This window comes from Denticeps clupeoides, chromosome 6, assembly GCF_900700375.1.
Source record: "Denticeps clupeoides chromosome 6, fDenClu1.1, whole genome shotgun sequence".
In the NCBI taxonomy this organism is placed as follows: Eukaryota; Metazoa; Chordata; class Actinopteri; order Clupeiformes; family Denticipitidae; genus Denticeps; species Denticeps clupeoides.
The window spans coordinates 3,781,269-3,800,955 of record NC_041712.1 but is presented as its reverse complement, the minus strand read 5'-3'; the positions used below and the strand labels follow the sequence as shown (position 1 = coordinate 3,800,955).

Here is a 19,687-nt window from a genome sequence, read left to right as displayed (position 1 = left end):
GGTCAACAAACTCACCCTTCAACACACAAGTCATAATCCTGCTAGCACCACCGTGCAACTGAACAACACACCTGCAAAATGTAACAAAGTCGCAGTAGATCCACCTCACTGTAGATACCGAAGACTGTTATTGAACTAGTGCATTTCAAAACTGTAACCATGAGAAGGACAAAGCACTTATGGAATGTAAGTAAGTAAGTAATTGAGTGAGTGAATGAGTGTTATGAATGTCATAATTTGAACAGTGGAGAGATAACTAAGACAGAAAGGAAGAAGGAAAACAGCTCAAAACTATCATCAATCCATACAGGCCTACAATGAATTGGTGAACTTGACTAAATGTGTTTATGTGGAAATTGTAAAAATGTGCAGAAGTGAATAACTGGCATGGAAAGAAATAAATCTGCATGAAAAATGTTTTCCGGAGAGCGGTATGCAATAATGTCAAAAGCAAAAACCAGCAACGGAAAAGAGGGTATCGTCAGTGTTCAGTGCTTATGGTCAGGATGGATTAGGTCTGATGGCGGCCAATACTGCAGCTACTGTCCCAGCACAATCAGTGTAACTAAAGTGAAACTGCACAACTGCACATGCCCGTGGGTTCTTGAGAAGTAAAAAAATAACAGCCTCAGAATGCCTATGAGATCACAAGGCCAAAAACTCTTAGACAAAGAGCCAAAAGCTGGAAGTCTTCAGATTTATGTGCAGTTTAACAACATCTGATATACTGCATGAGCAATGCGATTAAAGACCAGACCAGGGTTACAGAGGCCTGCGGCTTCTTCTCAGCTCCCTCGAGTGTGTGTGTGTGTGTGTTTGTGTGAGTCTGAGTGTGTTCACTGTTGCATGACTTCCTTTTAGAACAGCCAGCGGATGCAGGGACCCAATTAAACATGATAACATCCCCGCAGGTTCATAAATATTGCATGCAGCAGCATCTCCAAAACTCTGGGGGAAGCACTTGGGTGAGGTTGTGCAGATCTTCTTCTACAGCAAAGACAGCAACAGCTTATCAAAATGGCCATCCCAACAGCTCCCACTGTACGTGTAAAATAATTCACAATGATTGGCACTTTTTTTGGTTGTGGCTTTCCTCCAAAAAAAGTCAAAAACAAATTATTTGGGTGTTTTTTTATTATGCCCGTTTATGAAAGCGTGAGCAAAGTCTGTGGAAGTAGTAGTAAGTGAATGGAAGAAATGGAGGGAAGAAAATGAACTGCTGCTCATGACTCTAGGTGTGAGGCACAATGCTAGGGACTAAGCATGGGTCACGTAAGGTCAAAGCCGTCCTCAGGAGACTCATCCAACCTGACCACTGCCATGCCCAGTAATCCACTTGCATAATGGAGAGTTGACCACTGCAGAATGCACACACAAAGTCGAGCGCACAGCTTGACTTTGAATAAGAATTCTATTGATTCTTATTGCGTTGTTTTATGCACAAATATGCTCCAGTAGAATTTTATCTTATTGGAATTATGATATTTATTACTGCCAGTTTGAAGGCTTCGGTTATTCCAAATTCAATAATATCAGATTATCAGATATCAGTGAGGGAAGAATTTAGTCCTCTATCTCCGTCTTCCCCTTTTAGCAATATTTTGGTGAAGGTTGTGGTCATGAGGTTTTGCATCTCCCACAGCTCATTTCAGATGGAAAATAACTCTAAAAAGTGTAGAGTTTTTTACACAGCTATGAAATATCTATTTTCTTCTGTGCTCTTCTTCATTTACTCTGACTCCATAACATATATGATGGTTTTATGATTGACGACCTCTTGAAGCTCATTGAGAGAATGGCAAGAGTGTGCAAAGCAGTAATCAGACCAAATGGGGGCTATTTTGAAAAAACTAGAACATAAAACATGTTTTCAATTATTTCATCTTTTTTTGTTGGAGTTTTCCATAACTCCACATGTGTTCATTCATAGTTTTGATGCCATCAGTGAGAATCTACCAATGTAAATGGTCATGAAAATAAAGAAAACACATTGAATGAGAAGGTGTGTCCAAACTTTTGGCCAGTACAGTAGATCCTGAAGATGACTTTGACCTTACTCCAGTGAATAAGCACCAAGTTAATAGTGTCCTGGGTGTCCAAGCAGGCTTTTGCATCCAGCAGGAAAACTAGACACTGGTCACCCTCAGGTCACCCAATTGGACATTGAAAAATCCCCCTGCCTGTACTGCATGGTCATCCCATTCTGCAAATCTGTTTAAGGATAGCAATAGGATTAAGGTGAGCGCTCCAATCCACAGGTCTTGGATTGTTTTTGATTCTTCCAGCATTCTGTGTAACCACCCTCCTGTTATAAAAAAGCCAAAGAACTTCAAGGAATAGCAAGATGAGGGTGACCTTGGAATGCAAAAAATATAACACCAATTTTTGTGATACTACATTTATGACAATGGCACAATGGACATAGGTTTAATAGTTTCATTAGCCTAGAAACCAACAGCCCTCCCCTTTATGTGAGTGTCACATAGAGACCACTAGGGCAGGTCATCATGGGTCACTGGTCCCGATTACCTCACACAACCACGCCTACAGACCCACACACTCAGCCAGAGATGGGGGAGGAGGAGAAGGATGGCTGGAGACTCATTCAGTTATGTAAGGTGCTGCCTGGATAGATGAGAGTGAACCAATTACATCTGCAACAGATAAACGGGGTGGAGAGAACAGTCTGGAGTGTAGTCCAGTTTCTGGAAGTGACACCCCCATGTAACTCCCATACAGAGGTGCGTAGTGGAAAAGGACCTACAGTGAATGGAGGAGGCTCAGACAGGATTTAAAATGATGAAAATCAATGGCCCTTCCCCACTCAGGTGAAGCCAGCGTCCCACTCCATCCACCCCACAGGGGCCATCCCAGAGCACCAGCCCTCCGCTTTACATCAGTAGAGCGAAAATGGTGGGTCCAACTATAAACAGCATCGCTGCTGGGATACTGACACAGTCTAACAGAAACATAAAGCACACGGAATGAGTGTAGGAGGTCGTTCTCTCGACACCAACGTGGTAACCGAGCCCCAGAAAGAAAAAAAACCCCATACAATTACATAACTACAGTCCATGGGAGTCAGAAATATATTATGATGCAGAGGTATGACGTTGACTGAGAATGGATGCTGGGTTGGTGCATGAGCACTTCCACATGTCTTAAAATAGAAATGAAGCTTTCACTATCTTGGTACACACATCAGTTCAGCTGTAGGTAATAAAATATTACTTAAAAATGGCCTGGGAGGAATTTTTGAGAAGATGCCTGAGCATTGTATGCTTGTATATGTCTATTTCTCATAATAAAAATCTTTTCATTTTCTCTGAAAAATATTAGACCAAGTTGTCTAAAAAAATAATAATAATACATTTTTTTCAGGCTTAATTCTGATACAGGATCTATACTAATATAACCTTAAAAATGGACACACAGCTGATACACCACTTTCTATTTCTATGGCAGACATTCCATTATTTGCTGAATTTAAGCACCAACACATCTTCAAAATGAGCTGTTGATCAACCAAACCAAAAAAAAAAAAAAAACGCTGTGAAAAATTAAAGTACATTTTCTCTCAATACTACTGCATCGGAAAAGCAGTGGGTGATCTAGAAGCATGTAAAAAGCATGAAAAACATTATACTGTGGTTCATTATTCACTCCAATTAAAATATTTTAGCATATTTTGGGAAATGCAGATGAGTACAAAAATGCAAAAGTAAAACCTGAAAAACAGTAGAACAGTATTTATGGGTAAAATTGGCCTAAGCCAAGGTGGGGCGAGGAGAAAAGAATGAACTCCAGTATATTACAGAAGAAACAGCAGAAACTGTACTGACTTGGTCTTCACCAGCACAAAAAAAGGATCATTGGAGCAATGTGGGTTCTGATTAGGAATAAACATTTTAAACATTCATAAACCACCACAGTTTTTTGCCATTAAATATGTCACTTAATGACCACAAGGGTAGCCCTAGTAACATAGGCCTGTCCAAAAGGTCACACAATTATAATTGTTTTCTGACCAACTTGATTACACTGTGATTAGCTTCTGCAATGTCACAAAATGTATTTCTGTCCAGAGTCTTCTCCAGCACATCCCAAAGACTCTCAGTGGGGTTAACTTGACCCTGTGGTGGCCAATCCATCCATTTGTGAAAATGACACAGTGCTCTAGAGTACTAGCACATTCAAGCCTTTTTTTCCAGATTAGCCTCCCAAACCCCTGAGTACCCTTCACGGTGGAAATGCTCCTACTGTAATTGCTCAACAGTTAGTAGTTTATCTCCTTAGAGGTTTTCTTTGGTTGACCCTTCTGAATCAGATCTTTTCCAGGACCACAGGATGTGTCTTCAAACACGATTAAAGAAATGAGAAGCTGCTCACTGCATCAGTTAAGGTTAAATAACTTGTAGCCAGCTGAAACACTGTCATCCATGCAGTAATTATCCAATGGGTGGCTTCTAATTATTTGCTTTTTTTTAACAGGGAGTGAATATTGGTTACTCATAATATGCATCCACAGGGATAAAAACTAAATCAATATGACCGTTTGGCAAGAGGAAAATAAGCAAATATAATAAAAATATTTGCTTATACAAGTGACAATCTGAGCATGCAGAGGCAGCGGTGACAGAAAGCCCACTGTTATCCCAGCGGTTGGAAGTCGACAGGATCAGGACAGATTTAGTTCACATGACAGAAACTCCAGACGTCGTCCACAAGCAAAAGGCAACAGATCCGGGGTTCGTTTTGGGCAAGGATGTAAAATGGATGGAACGAGGAGCAGGGGTCCCGATCTGCTTCTGTCGTTTCCATCTGACATTTCCACCGCCCTGTCTCCACCGTGCCGTCTGAGAACCAAGATAAACATCTGGCTCTTCACACAGACACAGGGGGACCTACAAATCAACGCAGGAACCATCATCACACATCAAATCGAAAGATTTGAAAGACCTGCATCTCTCCAAGGCCTGGAATTTTCCCAACACCAGACCCAAGCGGTACATCAAGCTGAAACCGTTTTAACACTAAAAATAGAAAAAACAAAAAGTTCTGACTCATTGGTGCCTTTTCAGCTTTATTTTTACATACTTTCACTCCCATGAATAAAACAGGTATTGCTCACACATTGACCAAAATAGCATCTCTTGTTGGATTCACACTTTAAAGAGGGGAACACAAAAAGCTGATGAGACGTGAGGAGCTTTCAGCACAAAAGAGCCAGAAATGCTGCCAAACATGCCTGCAAATGAATGACAAAGCAGATGAGACCTACTTCCTGGTTTATTGGTCAAAATCCCACAAAAAGGACAAACAAAATATGTCCTCAGCAACAACAATAACAGCAAAAAAACTGCAATCTGAAAGCACGTGGCAAAAATGGAAGACATTTAGATCCAAGACCGGTCAGAGACACTCACGGTAAAGGAAGCGGTACCTCTGTACACGTTACAGAAATACGCATGAGGTCACACAGTGGAGCAGGTCTTGAAGGCAGATTGACCGGCTGTCTATTTCAGTTGGCTATGTGGACGACGTGGATGTGGGTGGAGGTGTGTCACCCATACGTTCGGGCCATGGCTGCGGTGGACAGGGTGGTAGTAGCCTAGTGGGTAACACACTCCCCTATGAACCAGAAGGCCCAGGTTCAAATCCCACTTACTACCATTGTGTCCCTGAGCAAGACACTTAACCCTAAGTTGCTCCAGGGGGACTGTCCCTGTAACTACTGATTGTAAGTCGCTCTGGATAAGGGCGTCTGATAAATGCTGTAAATGTAAATGTAAATGGACATTATTTAAGCTTCATGATACACTGAGGACTTCACCCTTGACACAGAATCAGGGGTGTCAATCCAAGGTGGTACTGAAATTACTGTCAGATTAAGAATAGGGCACTGTGGATAAAGAAAAAACACTGAGAATGACAACAAATCACTCATCACATGTCATTCACATCTAGGATGACCAGATGCAAACAGAGAAAATGAGTTGTATACCGGTGTGGTACAATGTGGGACAGGTTACCAGGTTTGACATCTTTTGTTATTACACAAAACACCAGTTGGTCCATAAATTATACAATAATGCCAATAGGCCAAGAACCACCATACTGCACTAAAAGAACAAGTTCTTTTCTGAGATTAAAAGCTAGATTTTAACATATCAACAAAGATTCTATGGAAAAAAAATCAAAACGTGGAAACTGCTGGAAGGAAGAACATATGTTGAGCAAAGGAGAAAAAATTATATTCCAAGTTTCAAATTTACGCTTGTGAGAAGGATTCAAATGTGACATCGTCATGACACAGAAACAGAACAAGCAAACTCGAATCTCAGGTTTTCCACACAACTTTCACGCACACACATTGTAGTTTACTAGTAGAGGAGTTCACTGATGAGAACGTCACTACAGTCCTCTCAGCTACGGAGTGACAGCACAGCTTTCTACATTTACGAGGTGGATTTTAATTAGTGATGATTAAAAAAAGCACAACCTGTGACATCTGGTCTTTAAATCAGAGCTCTTAAGAAATGTCTACAGATGAAATGTAGAACAGGAACTGGGAGGAACCATTTGGTTCCTTTTTGTTCAGTTCCATCTCCCACATAGCACATCAACAAGCTGACCCGGGTTCTAACGACCATTTAGATCAGAGCTCGGAGGTGGGCAGGACACGGAGACCCGTCCCTCCTTAAGCTGCGTTAAGCTCGGTCACTGCTGCTGGCACCGGATCAATAAGAGCGCAACAGAAGCCTCTGGCGTTTGAAGAAGCTCATTATCCACAACGGCCATCAGAAGTTCTCCGGCAAGTTGCGGCATGACGGCTGAAAAGGGTCGGCCGCAGAGAGGTGACAGCCACCCCCTCGGCGTTCAGAAGATCACCAGGAGGCTGGTACGGAGACGAACTTGAACACAAATATATATACGGACACATTCGCCGCATGCAAATCAAACAGCGAAAATTTCCCATCAACGCAAGAGGGGGGTCAAGAAGGGACGTGAGGAACAGTGGAACCACTGGAGCATCCTACAGGCAGAGGAAGCGTCTTCTCGCACTCTCTCTCGCACGCTCACTCGCTCGCTCGCTCGCAGCTGCTTACCTTAGTTGTGACAATACACAGACAATCCATTCTGGATGACCAAGCTCAGCCACTGTTCATATTCATCGCCGCCAAATTAAGCGGATGAGTGGCTGCAAGGGGGGGCGGCGGAGCAGGAGGGGGCGGGGAGTGGAGGTGTAGGGGGGAATAAGAAGAAAAAAATTCAAATAAAAAAAAAAAAAAAGCAGCTATTGAAAACCAGGGCCGTGTAAGGAAGCCGAGTCGTCCTCCACAGCGCCGTTCATCGTCACTCTAGCACGACACGAAAGTCCGGCGCGGCGTCCGGTGGCGAGCTGACTGATCCTGCCCCCATCACAGCGCACCCCTCTCCTCCCACTGGAAGCCGGCGACGGCGAGCTGCCGAGTGGGGAGAGAGTGAGCAGGAGCGTGGCTAGTGGCGGCGGAGCCCCCCAGCCCAGCCGTTCCGTCAGCGGCGGCAGCCACAGAAAATACCCATGTTCTCCTCCGCCAGTTCCCACTCCCGCATCCTCCTCAACAGCAGTGCGCGCGCACGCTCGTGTGTGTGTGTGTGTGTGTAAGTGTGTCTGAGCGTCTGTGTGTCAGAGCACTAAATGTGTATGAGTCAAGATCGCAGATTCCTTCGCGGTGGAGTGTCCTGTAGACTTCAGGCAAAATAATTCTAATATGCGGAACACATTGCCAGGAATATATTTGATCAATGATCAATAACTGGGGTAGTAACTCTTAGAAAGCACTAATTATACATTTTGTGATCTAAATGAATCTCATTATGTGGCTCTAGTGGTAACACCCACACACATCTCCCTCCAGGCGAAAACATGTTTAGGGCTTCAGAAGACATTTCTAGTGACTTAGACATTGAGAAAATGGCCAAACCAGACCAAAAAAAGGCCAAAAAAAAACCTTTAGATCCTATGCCTGTATACCCGGTGACAATTACTCATTATAACCACTGCATCCAGGTCTGTATTCCACTAGGGCAGGGTGCCAGCCCACGCAGGACGCACTGACCATTCACGTTTCATCCACTCACACTTATGACCAGTTTAGAGTCACCAATCTACCTAATGCACATGCCTACCTAAAGAATCCTCACAAGCATGAGGGACTGTCCCTCTATGACACTCTGGATGAGATAAAATCAATCAATGAAAATGGTAAAAAGCTACCGTATACTAATACATTTTGAAATTAGGCCAAAGACTCATATTTCCAATAGGGATGATGAAATTAATCATATAATCGATGCATTGCAATGCAGATGTGGATGATATTACATTGATGCAGTGCAGAACATAATCGATTATATCATAATAACATTGCTTGGTGATTTTCTGGTGGCAGCATAGAAATTCTGATTAAAAAGTAGTGCCGGTAGTGACTGTGGCAGACTGATCTATAGAGTACAGCACCGCTCTGGGTCGGACTTTTTCGCACAACCAATGGAGGAAAAGCTGATCTTTCTCTGAGTGTCCAGAGATCTACAACAGGACATTATCATCTTACCGAGAGTTCAGAAAAACGGTCGACCGCTTTTCTGCTCATTGTAGCAAATCAAAGCATCCACACAGTGTAGAGTTCTCAATCTGTACACAGTCTAAATAATACTGTTCTGTTCTAAGATGTCACAATAATGTCAGGGTTGGATTCAGTATTGCTGTTCATGTCATTTTTGAATAAAGGTTTTGACATGCAACTTTTTACCAATATTTTCCTGAATTAATAAAAAGCTGTTAGACATTAAAATAAATGGTTGTTCTATCAATCAAGTCTATAGTTACATCACATTGCTTACAATTACAAATGTTATGTAATTTAATCTTGACAATAGAGGCCATGAATGGGATCTTTGTGTTTAAAAAAAAAAGTCTAATTTTATGCTGCGACTGAACTGAAAAATGGACATTAACTTATTTACTGCTGATTTGTATTAGAGTAGAACAATAATGTCAGTTAAATACTTTCTATCACTGCAGTGAAATTAGACATTTTGAAAAGTTACTAGTGGTTAAAAGCCATCATCAATACAAAAAAATATTCTGCTCATTGTAGCAAATCAAAGTGTCCACAACCTTAACTCTTGAATTTGAAAACATCATGACCATGTAGAAAATGTATGGCATGCATCGTGATGCATCGATATCAAGGCACTGATAAACCCAATTGAATCAAGACCAGTGAAGGTTCACACGTCTAATTGCCAATATGTTTTCAGATGCCTAGCTCTTATTACGCACGCACGTAAAGATGGACAAATCTCTCAATGACAACATGGTGAAGCGTCTCAGAATGACCCTTAGGAATAAAGCGCTGCTTTAGAATTGGCTTCATGAATAGACAAAAACAAATCTCTTCACAGTAAAAGTTTACATGCAATGAATTCTACTTGTGGAGACATTTACCTCATCATTCTCAGCTAGTATAATGTTACAGCATTTACTCCACACTAGTAGCTGACTTTCTTCCCCCAGTAGGATGGCGAAGGCAGGCTCATGAACAATTTCATGAATGGTGGGATGCAAAATACTCCAACACCCAGGATGTAAATCAGACTGGGGTGAGATGTAGAATCCTCTCATGCAACGAAAAAGGCTAAATTGCCTTGACTAGGTCGGCGCAAATCGTTGTGTTCTCTCTGAACATCTAGCGAGTGGCCACAGAGCTGAAGATCGATCACCACGTCTCCCACTGAGACAGGCAGCCCCCACCCGTTTTATCTTGAGGACAGTGAGACGGGCACAGGGCTGAACTTGGAGGCTTTCTCTATGAATCACACTGAACCTTGCTCTCATTCATACCTACGGGTAGATAAGAAGTGCGGAGATCGGGGAAGGGCGGCAAATTTATCAGCAGGCTTGAGATGGAGATAAAAGCTCAGAGAGCAAAATCGATATGCATTCGATCAGCACTCGTCCACCGTAGGCGCTCCGTTCGGACACATACTCACATACTAAAACCCAAGACATCCACCACCAGGCAGCAGACCAAGCATTCGCTACCACATACACACACACACACACCTCACAGTCAATTTCCTGTTGAGCACAGCAAGAAACCTAAAGCACGACAGGTTTCTTGACAGGCAATTTCTTGAGCAAAAGTTGAGGTCAAAAACAATCATTAGGAATCAATAAGAACTCAAAGACGTTTTGCACCAACACAGTCGCATTGATACTCTACCACAATACCCTATAAAATCACATGATCAGTAGCATGGCCCTGCATAAAAAAGCTATGGTTTTAGCTTTGTGATGGAATTGAAGGGACTTCTTTGTTGGAAAATGCAAAAACAGAAAAACTATTGACACTATTATATCACAGTACAGTAAGGGACGTCAGCTTGTACTGAATAATTGCTGCACCCCTGCTCAATACAACAAAAAGGACTCTCCTGTAACCTACTTTCTGAATCTCTTTTAACCATGTTAAAATAGGCTAAGCCTTTTAACTATTACACAATGTCATACTAGAAAAGTAAACTGCAGCTGAAGATATTTTTTAATTTTAATCAAAAGATTTTTTATTTTTATCATGGCCTCATAAGACCCTCATGTATGGTGGCAGCGTTAAGATGACTTCACAAACTACGGCATAAGTCAGAAGTCTAGATCCCGCCCCACGCTCTACCTTTTGGCTGTAGAAAATTTCATCGTCGAGCTGCAGTTCCTCGCAGAAAAGATCCCTGATGATGGCTTTCATTTGTGGACATCGCAGGGCCGCCACACAATGACTTCTCCACTGCCATGAAATGAGCCGCTAATCCCTCCAGCAGATGGGCTCGAAAGCAGCTTTCGCTGATCATGTTACGCAGCCAGAACGCTTTAACTTCCTTTTCTGTGTACCTCACCTACAAAGACTGAGCTGCAACAGGGGAAATGAGACTCTGTGGCAACCATACGACACACAGACTTGATATTTAACATTTCTTTTCGTCTGGTAAATTCCTCTAGAAAATTTGGGAGAGCCCACATTGCCCAAAAGAAATGGTCACAATATTTTGAATTATGCGATTCCTTTTATTTATGAATATTTTTCTTTTGTTTTATGCTGAACATAGTTATAGAGTTAAAAGTCATGAATCATATGTAAATCACATGAATCATATGCTTCTGAGCCGAGATTCAATCTTATCCCACACGGCAAACATTATAAACACTACACCAAAGAAACCCTAGCCTGAAAAAAGTTACACACCCTTCAAGTTACCCACAACATGTTTATGTCCAGGGGGATATTTTCACCATGCTGTGTAAGTGTGCTGGGGAAATGTAATATAACCGGCAAAGAGAAAGAAGAGAAACAGACAGAATAAAGAACCTTACGCTCAGTTTTGCCAGACTGGTCAGATTTGGGAAATATTGGTATTGGGGAACCCCACGTGCTGCTTTAAGTGACGTACTGATAGGAGGGGGTTTAAATCACCCATAAATAGAAAAAAAGTGTGAATCTTATTGACAAGTTATCATAATTTCAGTTCATGTTCTGGGTGACAGAAACAATGACACTCAAACAAAAAGAACAGATGACTAGCATTCTTCTTCTCCTGAAGGATGTTAGGCGAGATTACTCAAAGACTAAAAAGTGTGTAGAACTAGTCCTTTGTCCTCAGCTGCTCTGTTGGCATTGTCATGTCCACCAGCCCCCTTCCTGTCTGCTTGAGTGTCTTTGGAGCTCCGGAACAATGCAGCTACGCACTGAATGAGTCTTTGTGTCTGTAACCTCTGTGCATAGATGTGGCAAAAATACGAGCATCTTCTGCAAAATACTCACTGGTCCCAAAGGGCAAGAAAGGGTGTGTTGCGAGTTCAGCCAAAAAAAAAATTAAAAAAAAAAGATGTTCAACCATGACTGTGGAGGGGAGAGGAATGCAGGTTTCAAGGCTTTAGGATTCATGGGTCATTAGAAGCCAGTGTGTAATGCAGACCTAATATGCCGCTCTAAACCCCAGGCTACACTTCCACCAATAAGTGCTGTTTCAATTTAGCAGTGGGTTAAAGACGCAGATATTGCCTGCAGAACAACCCAGTAATTAGAGCACACAAAGACCTTTACTGCTCCACCAGCTCCAGCATCTGCTCCCACTAGCACCTTTCATTAAAGCTATGGTTGTTCTGCATTCAGCAGCTCATGTATTTATGCATGGTTTGATTTGATCAAGTCTGAACACAATCCAAATCACAGCCTGCAACTTTAATACATGACAATCATAAATTAGGTGAAGAAGCATAATTTACATGACAATTCCAGCAGAAATCTCCTTCTTTTAGTTGCAGCACCCTCAATTAATGTGCCACGGCTCAGAACAGAAACCCAATGAAAACCATGGGATCCTAATAGTCCTCAAGAACTAGAAAAGATGCAAGCAATGTGGCTTCTAATCACAGTATAACTCATTAAAAGCAGTTCAAAAACTCTACCACATGCTTTCCTTCTCAGTCTCCTGGAACTCCATGGCTGAAGCATCTCAACCCACACTGGACAAAATTCCACACACTCACAATAAGATAAAACGCTCCTCTTTTACAGGAACCACTATTGTATTTTGGATGAAAAGAATCAGTTATCAATGAAAAAGTACATGGCAAATCCAGCGGTACTCTTAATGCTACACTTCATTACAACTACAACCAACAGGTTTACAAATGTATGAAATCCTCCACATATGTTCATAATGTGTATCTGTTAGGTGTGTTTATTTTTGTGTAGACAGACAGAGAGATAGATGTGTGTGTGTGTGTGTGTGTGTGTGTGTGTATGTGTGTTGGTGTCTCTGCTCACCTCTGAAGCCGGGCTGCTGTGTCCTCCTCCTGTGCTGCTGGACTCACTGCGCTGTGAACACACAAAGATACACAGATAGTTTCCTCATACATACTCATGGCTCTGCTGCCACAAGTGTTTGAAGGCATAAGGCATGATCATAAGCTCTGCAAAACAAATACAAATCACGAGATGCTTTTCATTGTTTGCTGCAGGAAATGAGGATGTGTTTTGCTCATAGTGAACAGCGCTAACATGAGCTCACCAAGACTAACAAGACTAACAGGGACAGAATGAGCAAAATCAGCCTCGTGTCCTTGCGCAGGCTCTTCTCATACGCATCAGCTCAACAGTGAAAGTCCAGGAAAAGAGAACTTGTTTCGAAACGCAGGTGACCCCAGTTCTTAGGGAACCATCATCAGGCAGCTTCTGCAGTGGTCAAAACTATGTGGAACCCATTAGCTACAGTATATGCACTATTTGCACTGCCAAATACTCACATTGGTGTAAAAACTTTTATTTATTGAATCATTTTTAGTTTTTGAATCATTTTGCAGAAATAGTCAATGTTTTAAATGTCTATGGTTGCTGGAAAGAGCTGTACATTTATTGGAATATTTGCATAAATGTAGAGTCCCCCATTATCAGCAAACAATAAGTCTTGAATTCCAATGCATATCATGTTGATGCAGGTCTATCACTTTAAAAGCTTCAAAGCTTTAAAAGATTAAAACAGTTGCACTGAAAAAAGAAGCGACAAAGCTGGCCAAATTCAGACAAGTTCTGGTGCAAACACAAATGTGGACATGACAACAGAATTTCGAAATATGGCAATGACTATTTCTTATTAATGCAGTGGGACAGAGCCCCGTCCACGGTGTCCCTGTCCTGTGACCTGGGACAGGCTTCAGACCCATGACACCTAGAGCTGATATATTCATTGTGAGTAATTGTAGTGTACATTTGAGCAATAACACACAAGTGCAATAATGTGCGATATTGGTACTTGTGTTCTGCAGCCAAATGCACAGAACCAAAGAAAATGATCTATTTATCTAAGGCCGACGCAAACATCAGAATATCCTCAGCCTCACCGTAAGATGCTGCAGTGAGACTTTTCACAAAGTGCTAGCTTCCCCCTAGTGGATGGACAAAATAATAAGGCTCATCACTATAATAACGTTGGTCTTCTACAAATACTCAGATAGTTGAGATAAATGAACAGGCTGGAGTCTGAATTCAGAGTGCACATTACAGAGATAACAGTATCCATGGTTAGGGTGTTCTGTTCATTTGCTCTAATTAAAATGTCGTGAACTGCTCTATACACACGTCTCAGCAGGAATGCAGACATCCTTGCAGCCTGCAGGGCTGTTTAAAGAGAGAACGCATGGCATAATGTAGCATTAGTTCAGTTCATATTACTCACTTTAAAGGTCTAAAATGCTATTCGTGGTGTTCTCTAAAACTGCAAACCCATCTCAACTGGGATGAAAACCTCTGGATTAACGTAATACTGTGTAAATTGTATTGTAAGACATCATTCAGTTGCAAACATGTGCTTGCCAACCAATAGGCACTACAATGTTATTAGTTAAGATTAAGGCCAAACTCTTGGCATTAATCATTAAAATATGGAAAAGAACATATTGAAATAATCTATTGTTATAATATTTTTATTATCTTTTGTTAAATCTATGAAAAATACACATAATACACATAACTTCACATATTCATAAAATCAGACAGCATATTTAGAATTTTTAAATCTAGGTCACCAATAATGTCCCAATTTGACCCATTTATTGCAATTTTCATGTTTGTTCTTGTGGTCTCTTGTTCTTTTATTTGGTTAAGGGACTTGCTTCTGTGTGTGTTTTGATCAGTATATGTTGGATCATACTTAAAATTCTGACTTTAAGATTATGGACAAATTCCATGTTATCTGACCCTCTAATAAGGCTAGCCTTAAACTTGACAGTTGCTGTTCCTGAAGCTTAATCAGTTCATGCTGTTGCAAAGAGTGGGTAACCATAACTTGCAGGAGATCAATATGCAATTGTTCTTCTGTGACTTGGATTACTTGATCGGTAAACAATTGTTCTTTTAGTCAATGCATTAATGATCCTGATCTAATGTAAAAACACAAATCACTCACTAACTGAAAGAGATCAATACATCGCCGGGTCATGCAGGTCCTACAGAACACTACACATCAATGTGGACAAGGCAGTGCCGAGTGTGCGTGTGTGCCCTCACCTCCTGTGTTATGCAGGCACGGTGCAGCATCGTTGGGGGTGAGCCGACGCTCTCCAGCTCCTCCGCCACGTGCTTCACCTCCTCCAACTTCTGCTCGAAGCTCTTGTGGCCGTTCAACAGTGTCACCTCGTAAAATTCCTGGATGTCTGAGTAAGAAAAAGACAAAGCACCATAAGCATCGCTCCACAAGCGGGACTCCTCCTCTTCTTCTCCACCGCTCCAACAATCCCTTCCATGAATGTGCTTTTTGGATTAAAACACTCATCTGGCCTTGGACCAAATTGAACAGCGGCAATTTATTAAATTGATTTGTTGGCATGAAAATAAGTACAGGCTGAACAATACAGGCACGATTAACTGTGCACTAAGTTCTGTTCCCTCTGAGATGCAAGAGGTCAACAGATCCAGAATCGCGCTCCATATGCGCTACAATCCATGTTTCCTCTCACAAGCTGGAGACGAACAGCAGTGGGTTGACAGCACTTCATTATCCAGACTGGACAGGAGCATCTGGGATAAAATATGATGCCCCAGAGGACCTTTTTGATTTTAGGGTTAGAGTTAGAAATGTGGAGATCAGCTGAAAGTTCTGAGCTATTTTAGGGCAGTGGTGGCCTAGCAGGTAAGGAAATGGACCCATAATCAGAAGGTTGGCAGATCGGGATTCGAATCCCAAACCACCAAGGTGCCACTGAGGTCCCCTAATCATAATAGCATCCCCACATACTGCTCCCTGTGTGTCTTTAATGGCTGCCCACTGCTCACTAAGGGTGATGGTGAAAAGCAGAGGACACATTTCTTTGTGTCACCATGTGCTGTGCTGCAGTGTCTCACAAGGACAATCACTTCACTTTCACTATTTCTACTACCAAAGGTAGTTAATGGTGGGTGGTAGTAGCCTAGTGGGTACCACACTCGATTATGAACCAGATCCCACTACCATTGTGTCCCTGAGCAAGATACTTAAACCTAAATTGCTCCAGGGAAATTAACTAGTTATTGTAAATGAATTCAGAATTAAATGTCGATTTAGAGATCAGTCAACACATTTAGGTCAAGTCAGGGTCATTTTGAATGTTCTGAAAAGTTCTAAAAAAGTTTTAAAGCAACTCTAGCTCTAATGCGCTAATCCTAGTCTTCAGGACTTCCATTTTCTGGATTAGAGTTCATGAATAACTGGATCCAAATTAAACCCAGAGTGCCAAACATCCAAAATGACACATGACAGATTAACACTGCATGGAGGACATAATTCCAGAGCAGTCCTTCACAGAGCTTAATCCCTCCATTCCACACCCAGAATGAGGGATAGAAGCCACTGGGCTGGAGATTCAGCATTCTCAAAACCAACACGGAAGCTACAGCGCATTTTCACATTCACTCGATGGGCCAAACCCAGTCTTCATCCCAGGAGAAGGCATGTCTCATCTCAGCTCATCTCCTGAAATTTAGTCTGGAATAAATGATCCTCTTTACCTTAATTCCATTAGAGCAACTGTAATTTACATTCAAACACCAGTGTTCCCAAAACCATTATCATGAATATATTATTCTGTGAAAGTGGAAAGTTTATAATTAATCTACAAACGAGAAGAGTAGCATGTATGCCCATGGAATATTAATACAACATTACAGGTAGGTTTTAAAGTGAAAGCGGTTTTAAGTGAAGAACAGCACATGGTGACACGGTGAAATGTGTCCTCTGCATTTAACCCATTTAGCCCCGGGAGCAGTGTGTGGGGACAGCACCTCGATCAAGGGGACTTCAGCGGCACCTTAGCGGTTCGGGGATTTGAACCTGCAACCCATCGGTTACGAGTTACTTCATTACCTGCTAGCATCAACTGTGTAATATGATTTCCTGTTAGGGACGTGAGGCAGGGAAGGACAAATGGAAACTCACAACTCACTGACACAGGGATTTAATGAATAAAACAGGGTACGGGGACCCTCACGTGGACACTAGACATGAACGAGGACACCACGAGGTCAGGACATGGCTAGGATACATTTATACTAGTAAGAGTATAATAACATAAGAGGAATAGAAAACAAGGCAAAGACAAAATCCCGGTCCGGAACGTGACGTGACGCTTTCCTTTCATCGTACGACTCGAAATGAAGTAAAGAGCAGTCACTCCCTGTCACAGACAATGTCTTGTTTTCCCCTCATTGCCTTAATTGTGTTGTCTCCCCCCCTTCTGTGCTGTGTCCCATCAGCTTTCCCCCAGTCTTACATTTTATTCATTAAATTGTCAGCGTCTCCTGCTTTGTGCGACCCTTAACCATAACGAGAACACTGTATTACAGTGTACTATATACCATAGCAAATAATCACATTACTGAAGATTCTGTGATGCTCAATATATGATATAATCACGATCGTGCGTATAACTGAGAAACTTTCATTTAAGTTTTAAGTGCCCATGTCAAGGTAAACTCACACATGAGTACTGTATTAGGCCAACACTTTCAGGTGCTCCCTACAATCCAGCTCGGCGCGATACGAACAGCCATTTCCTGCTGAGCACTTCTCACTCGAAGAGAAAATATTATACCCGCAAAGCACTATGAGCAGCACTGCTACTGAATTATCAAGGGTGACGAAACAATAATTGTGTCAGAGAGAAACAAAAGTGAAAGAAATGTATGAAACTGTGCAAGGTGTTCTGGTGGAAATTCGACCAGTTACCGGAATTCTCAGCAATATTCCGGTTGGCCTCGCTGTATCGAAGCAGCTCGGGAACAGCTGGCCTCGACTACACCCACATAAAAGCTCCCGTGCAGCAGTCCTCATTATTATTCCAAATATGCTGCACCGCTAAAGACATACGCTGCAGCTGCCTCAACGCAAATCTCCCAGTCCGCAGCAGACGTGCGAGAATCTTCTTCATCTTATTTCAAATGAAGGCGGGAAGACGCTGGCACCTGCCATCCCCGAATTGGGCGCGTGAGCCTCTGGGGAAATACCAAACATTATATTTCCTGACCTCAAAATGTATGCAAGTCCTATACTGAAGGAGCTGCCTGCGACGAAACAGAATTACGAGCCCCTCAACGCCCACCCCGCTTTCAAGTAAAAGTTACTCACAGTGAAGCGAAACTCCCCTGGTCTCCACAGACATGTCAGTCCTGACCGCTCCCCTGGAGCAGCAGACGCCTGTTCCTGCTGCAGCAGAATCCCAGCATCCAGCCTAATCCGCCGGCAGGCCTCCTGTTCCCTCCGCTACAGACAATGGCACCCCCCTCGCCGGACAGCTGATTTGTAATTCAGCCCCACGGCTTCTGCTCATGTACTTAGTGCTGAATAGATCCCTTTCTTCCAATCCCACAAGCCCTTGGAGTAAACATGTCTCCTATTCAAAAACAGTGGAGGCCACAGAGGCCGACTGCACCATCAATCCTTTAGTGCTTCCTCCTCGGACTCCCTGTGTGTCTGTGTGTGTGTGTGTGTGTGTGTGTGTGTGTGGCCACGGCTAAAGACAGCAGCTGGGTGTTTAGGACACTTGGCTTTTAAGTGGAAGCCACACTTGAGCTCCAAAAGGACAGGTCCTTTAACACAGGGCACCTCCCACAAGCCTGAATAAAGCGGATAAGTCCCGAGGCGCACCAGAACGCATTTATATACGGAACATTCCAGCACCGGGGGTCCCTCCTCCAGGAGAGAGACACAGACCCATCAGCACATCTGCCGAGTAACCATCAGCGTCAGCTACTGAAAGCAATATTTCCGGGCAGACAGCGAGCAGCACGGAGGGAAAAAAGCAGCGCTGATTGTGTAAGCAGACTAAAGTCCACGGAACAGTCGGGCCCTGTATCCATACACAAAGGATTAAGCGAGTACTTTAAAATTCCATCTGCTTATGGCCATATGGGACATGCGTACAGCCATGTTTTTAAAGTTCTCACAGGCTCCGGTCTCCTGGGGTTAAGCTTGTGGCGAGAGGAGTCCAGAGCGGCTTTAATACACCAATATATTATCATACTTGGTGATGCAATATTTTTGAAATGTAATAAATGTATAGTGTGAGAAACCCACACAGAAAAACTGTATTATACCGTATTTTTACAATTTACGATACAAAGACTGCTTTTAAAATTTGTCATTTGAACTGTGGACAATTCACACACACACATCATGATCATATACCCTGAAATGTAGTGATTATCATAGACAAAATATACAGATATTAGTGCATTTAAGGAAGAAAAAACTAATCGCAATTTAATTTACTATTAAGCACTACATTATGTGTATTAAAAAACTGTAGCATAACCATACATTGAAATATGAACTGCGCTGTAACTAGCATACCACGTCCTTGCTTGAGCGCAACATGACTGGACTCGTGCCCCGGCAGGCTACGGCTGTGTCCTGACCGAACGCGGCGGTAACGGAGGAAAAGCTGATCTTATTGGTCTCCGAGTGTCCAGGAATCTTACCAGAAGTTTTGAGTATTTTTCTGTGCTGAGCCCCACAATAAGCATGGCGCGTTGAGCGCCACTCGCTGAAACTTTGTTTTACTGCCTGAACATTGTTTACTCTGCTGCACGGCCCCTGCACGCCAACGCATCATCTG

At 42.5% G+C, this 19,687-nt stretch overlaps 1 protein-coding gene and 1 long non-coding RNA gene across 26 annotated transcripts in view; both read right to left on the bottom strand.

Annotated features, from left to right (window-relative positions):
- Nucleotides 1-10,826, bottom strand: part of LOC114792045 (uncharacterized) — a 47,774-nt gene extending 36,948 nt beyond the window's left edge. The window contains exon 1 of the long non-coding RNA XR_003750083.1: nucleotides 10,719-10,826. This is a non-coding gene — a long non-coding RNA (uncharacterized LOC114792045). The remainder of the gene's footprint in view (nucleotides 1-10,718) is intronic.
- The window catches only part of dlg2 (discs, large homolog 2 (Drosophila)), a 255,544-nt gene that overhangs the window by 221,669 nt on the left and 14,188 nt on the right, over nucleotides 1-19,687 (bottom strand). For 24 of the 25 annotated variants that reach the window (XR_003750082.1, XM_028982807.1, XM_028982801.1 and 21 more), the window contains exons 3-4: nucleotides 15,108-15,253; nucleotides 12,870-12,920 (exon numbers count right to left, since the gene is read on the bottom strand). Coding sequence is in view for 24 of the 25 variants with exons in the window: in XM_028982807.1 (XP_028838640.1) it covers nucleotides 12,870-12,920; nucleotides 15,108-15,253 (197 nt within the window). In the remaining variant the exon portion in view is untranslated. Of the gene's footprint in view, nucleotides 1-12,869; nucleotides 12,921-15,107; nucleotides 15,254-18,198; nucleotides 18,518-19,687 lie in introns of those variants that run through there. The other variant, XM_028982810.1, reaches the window with a different exon arrangement.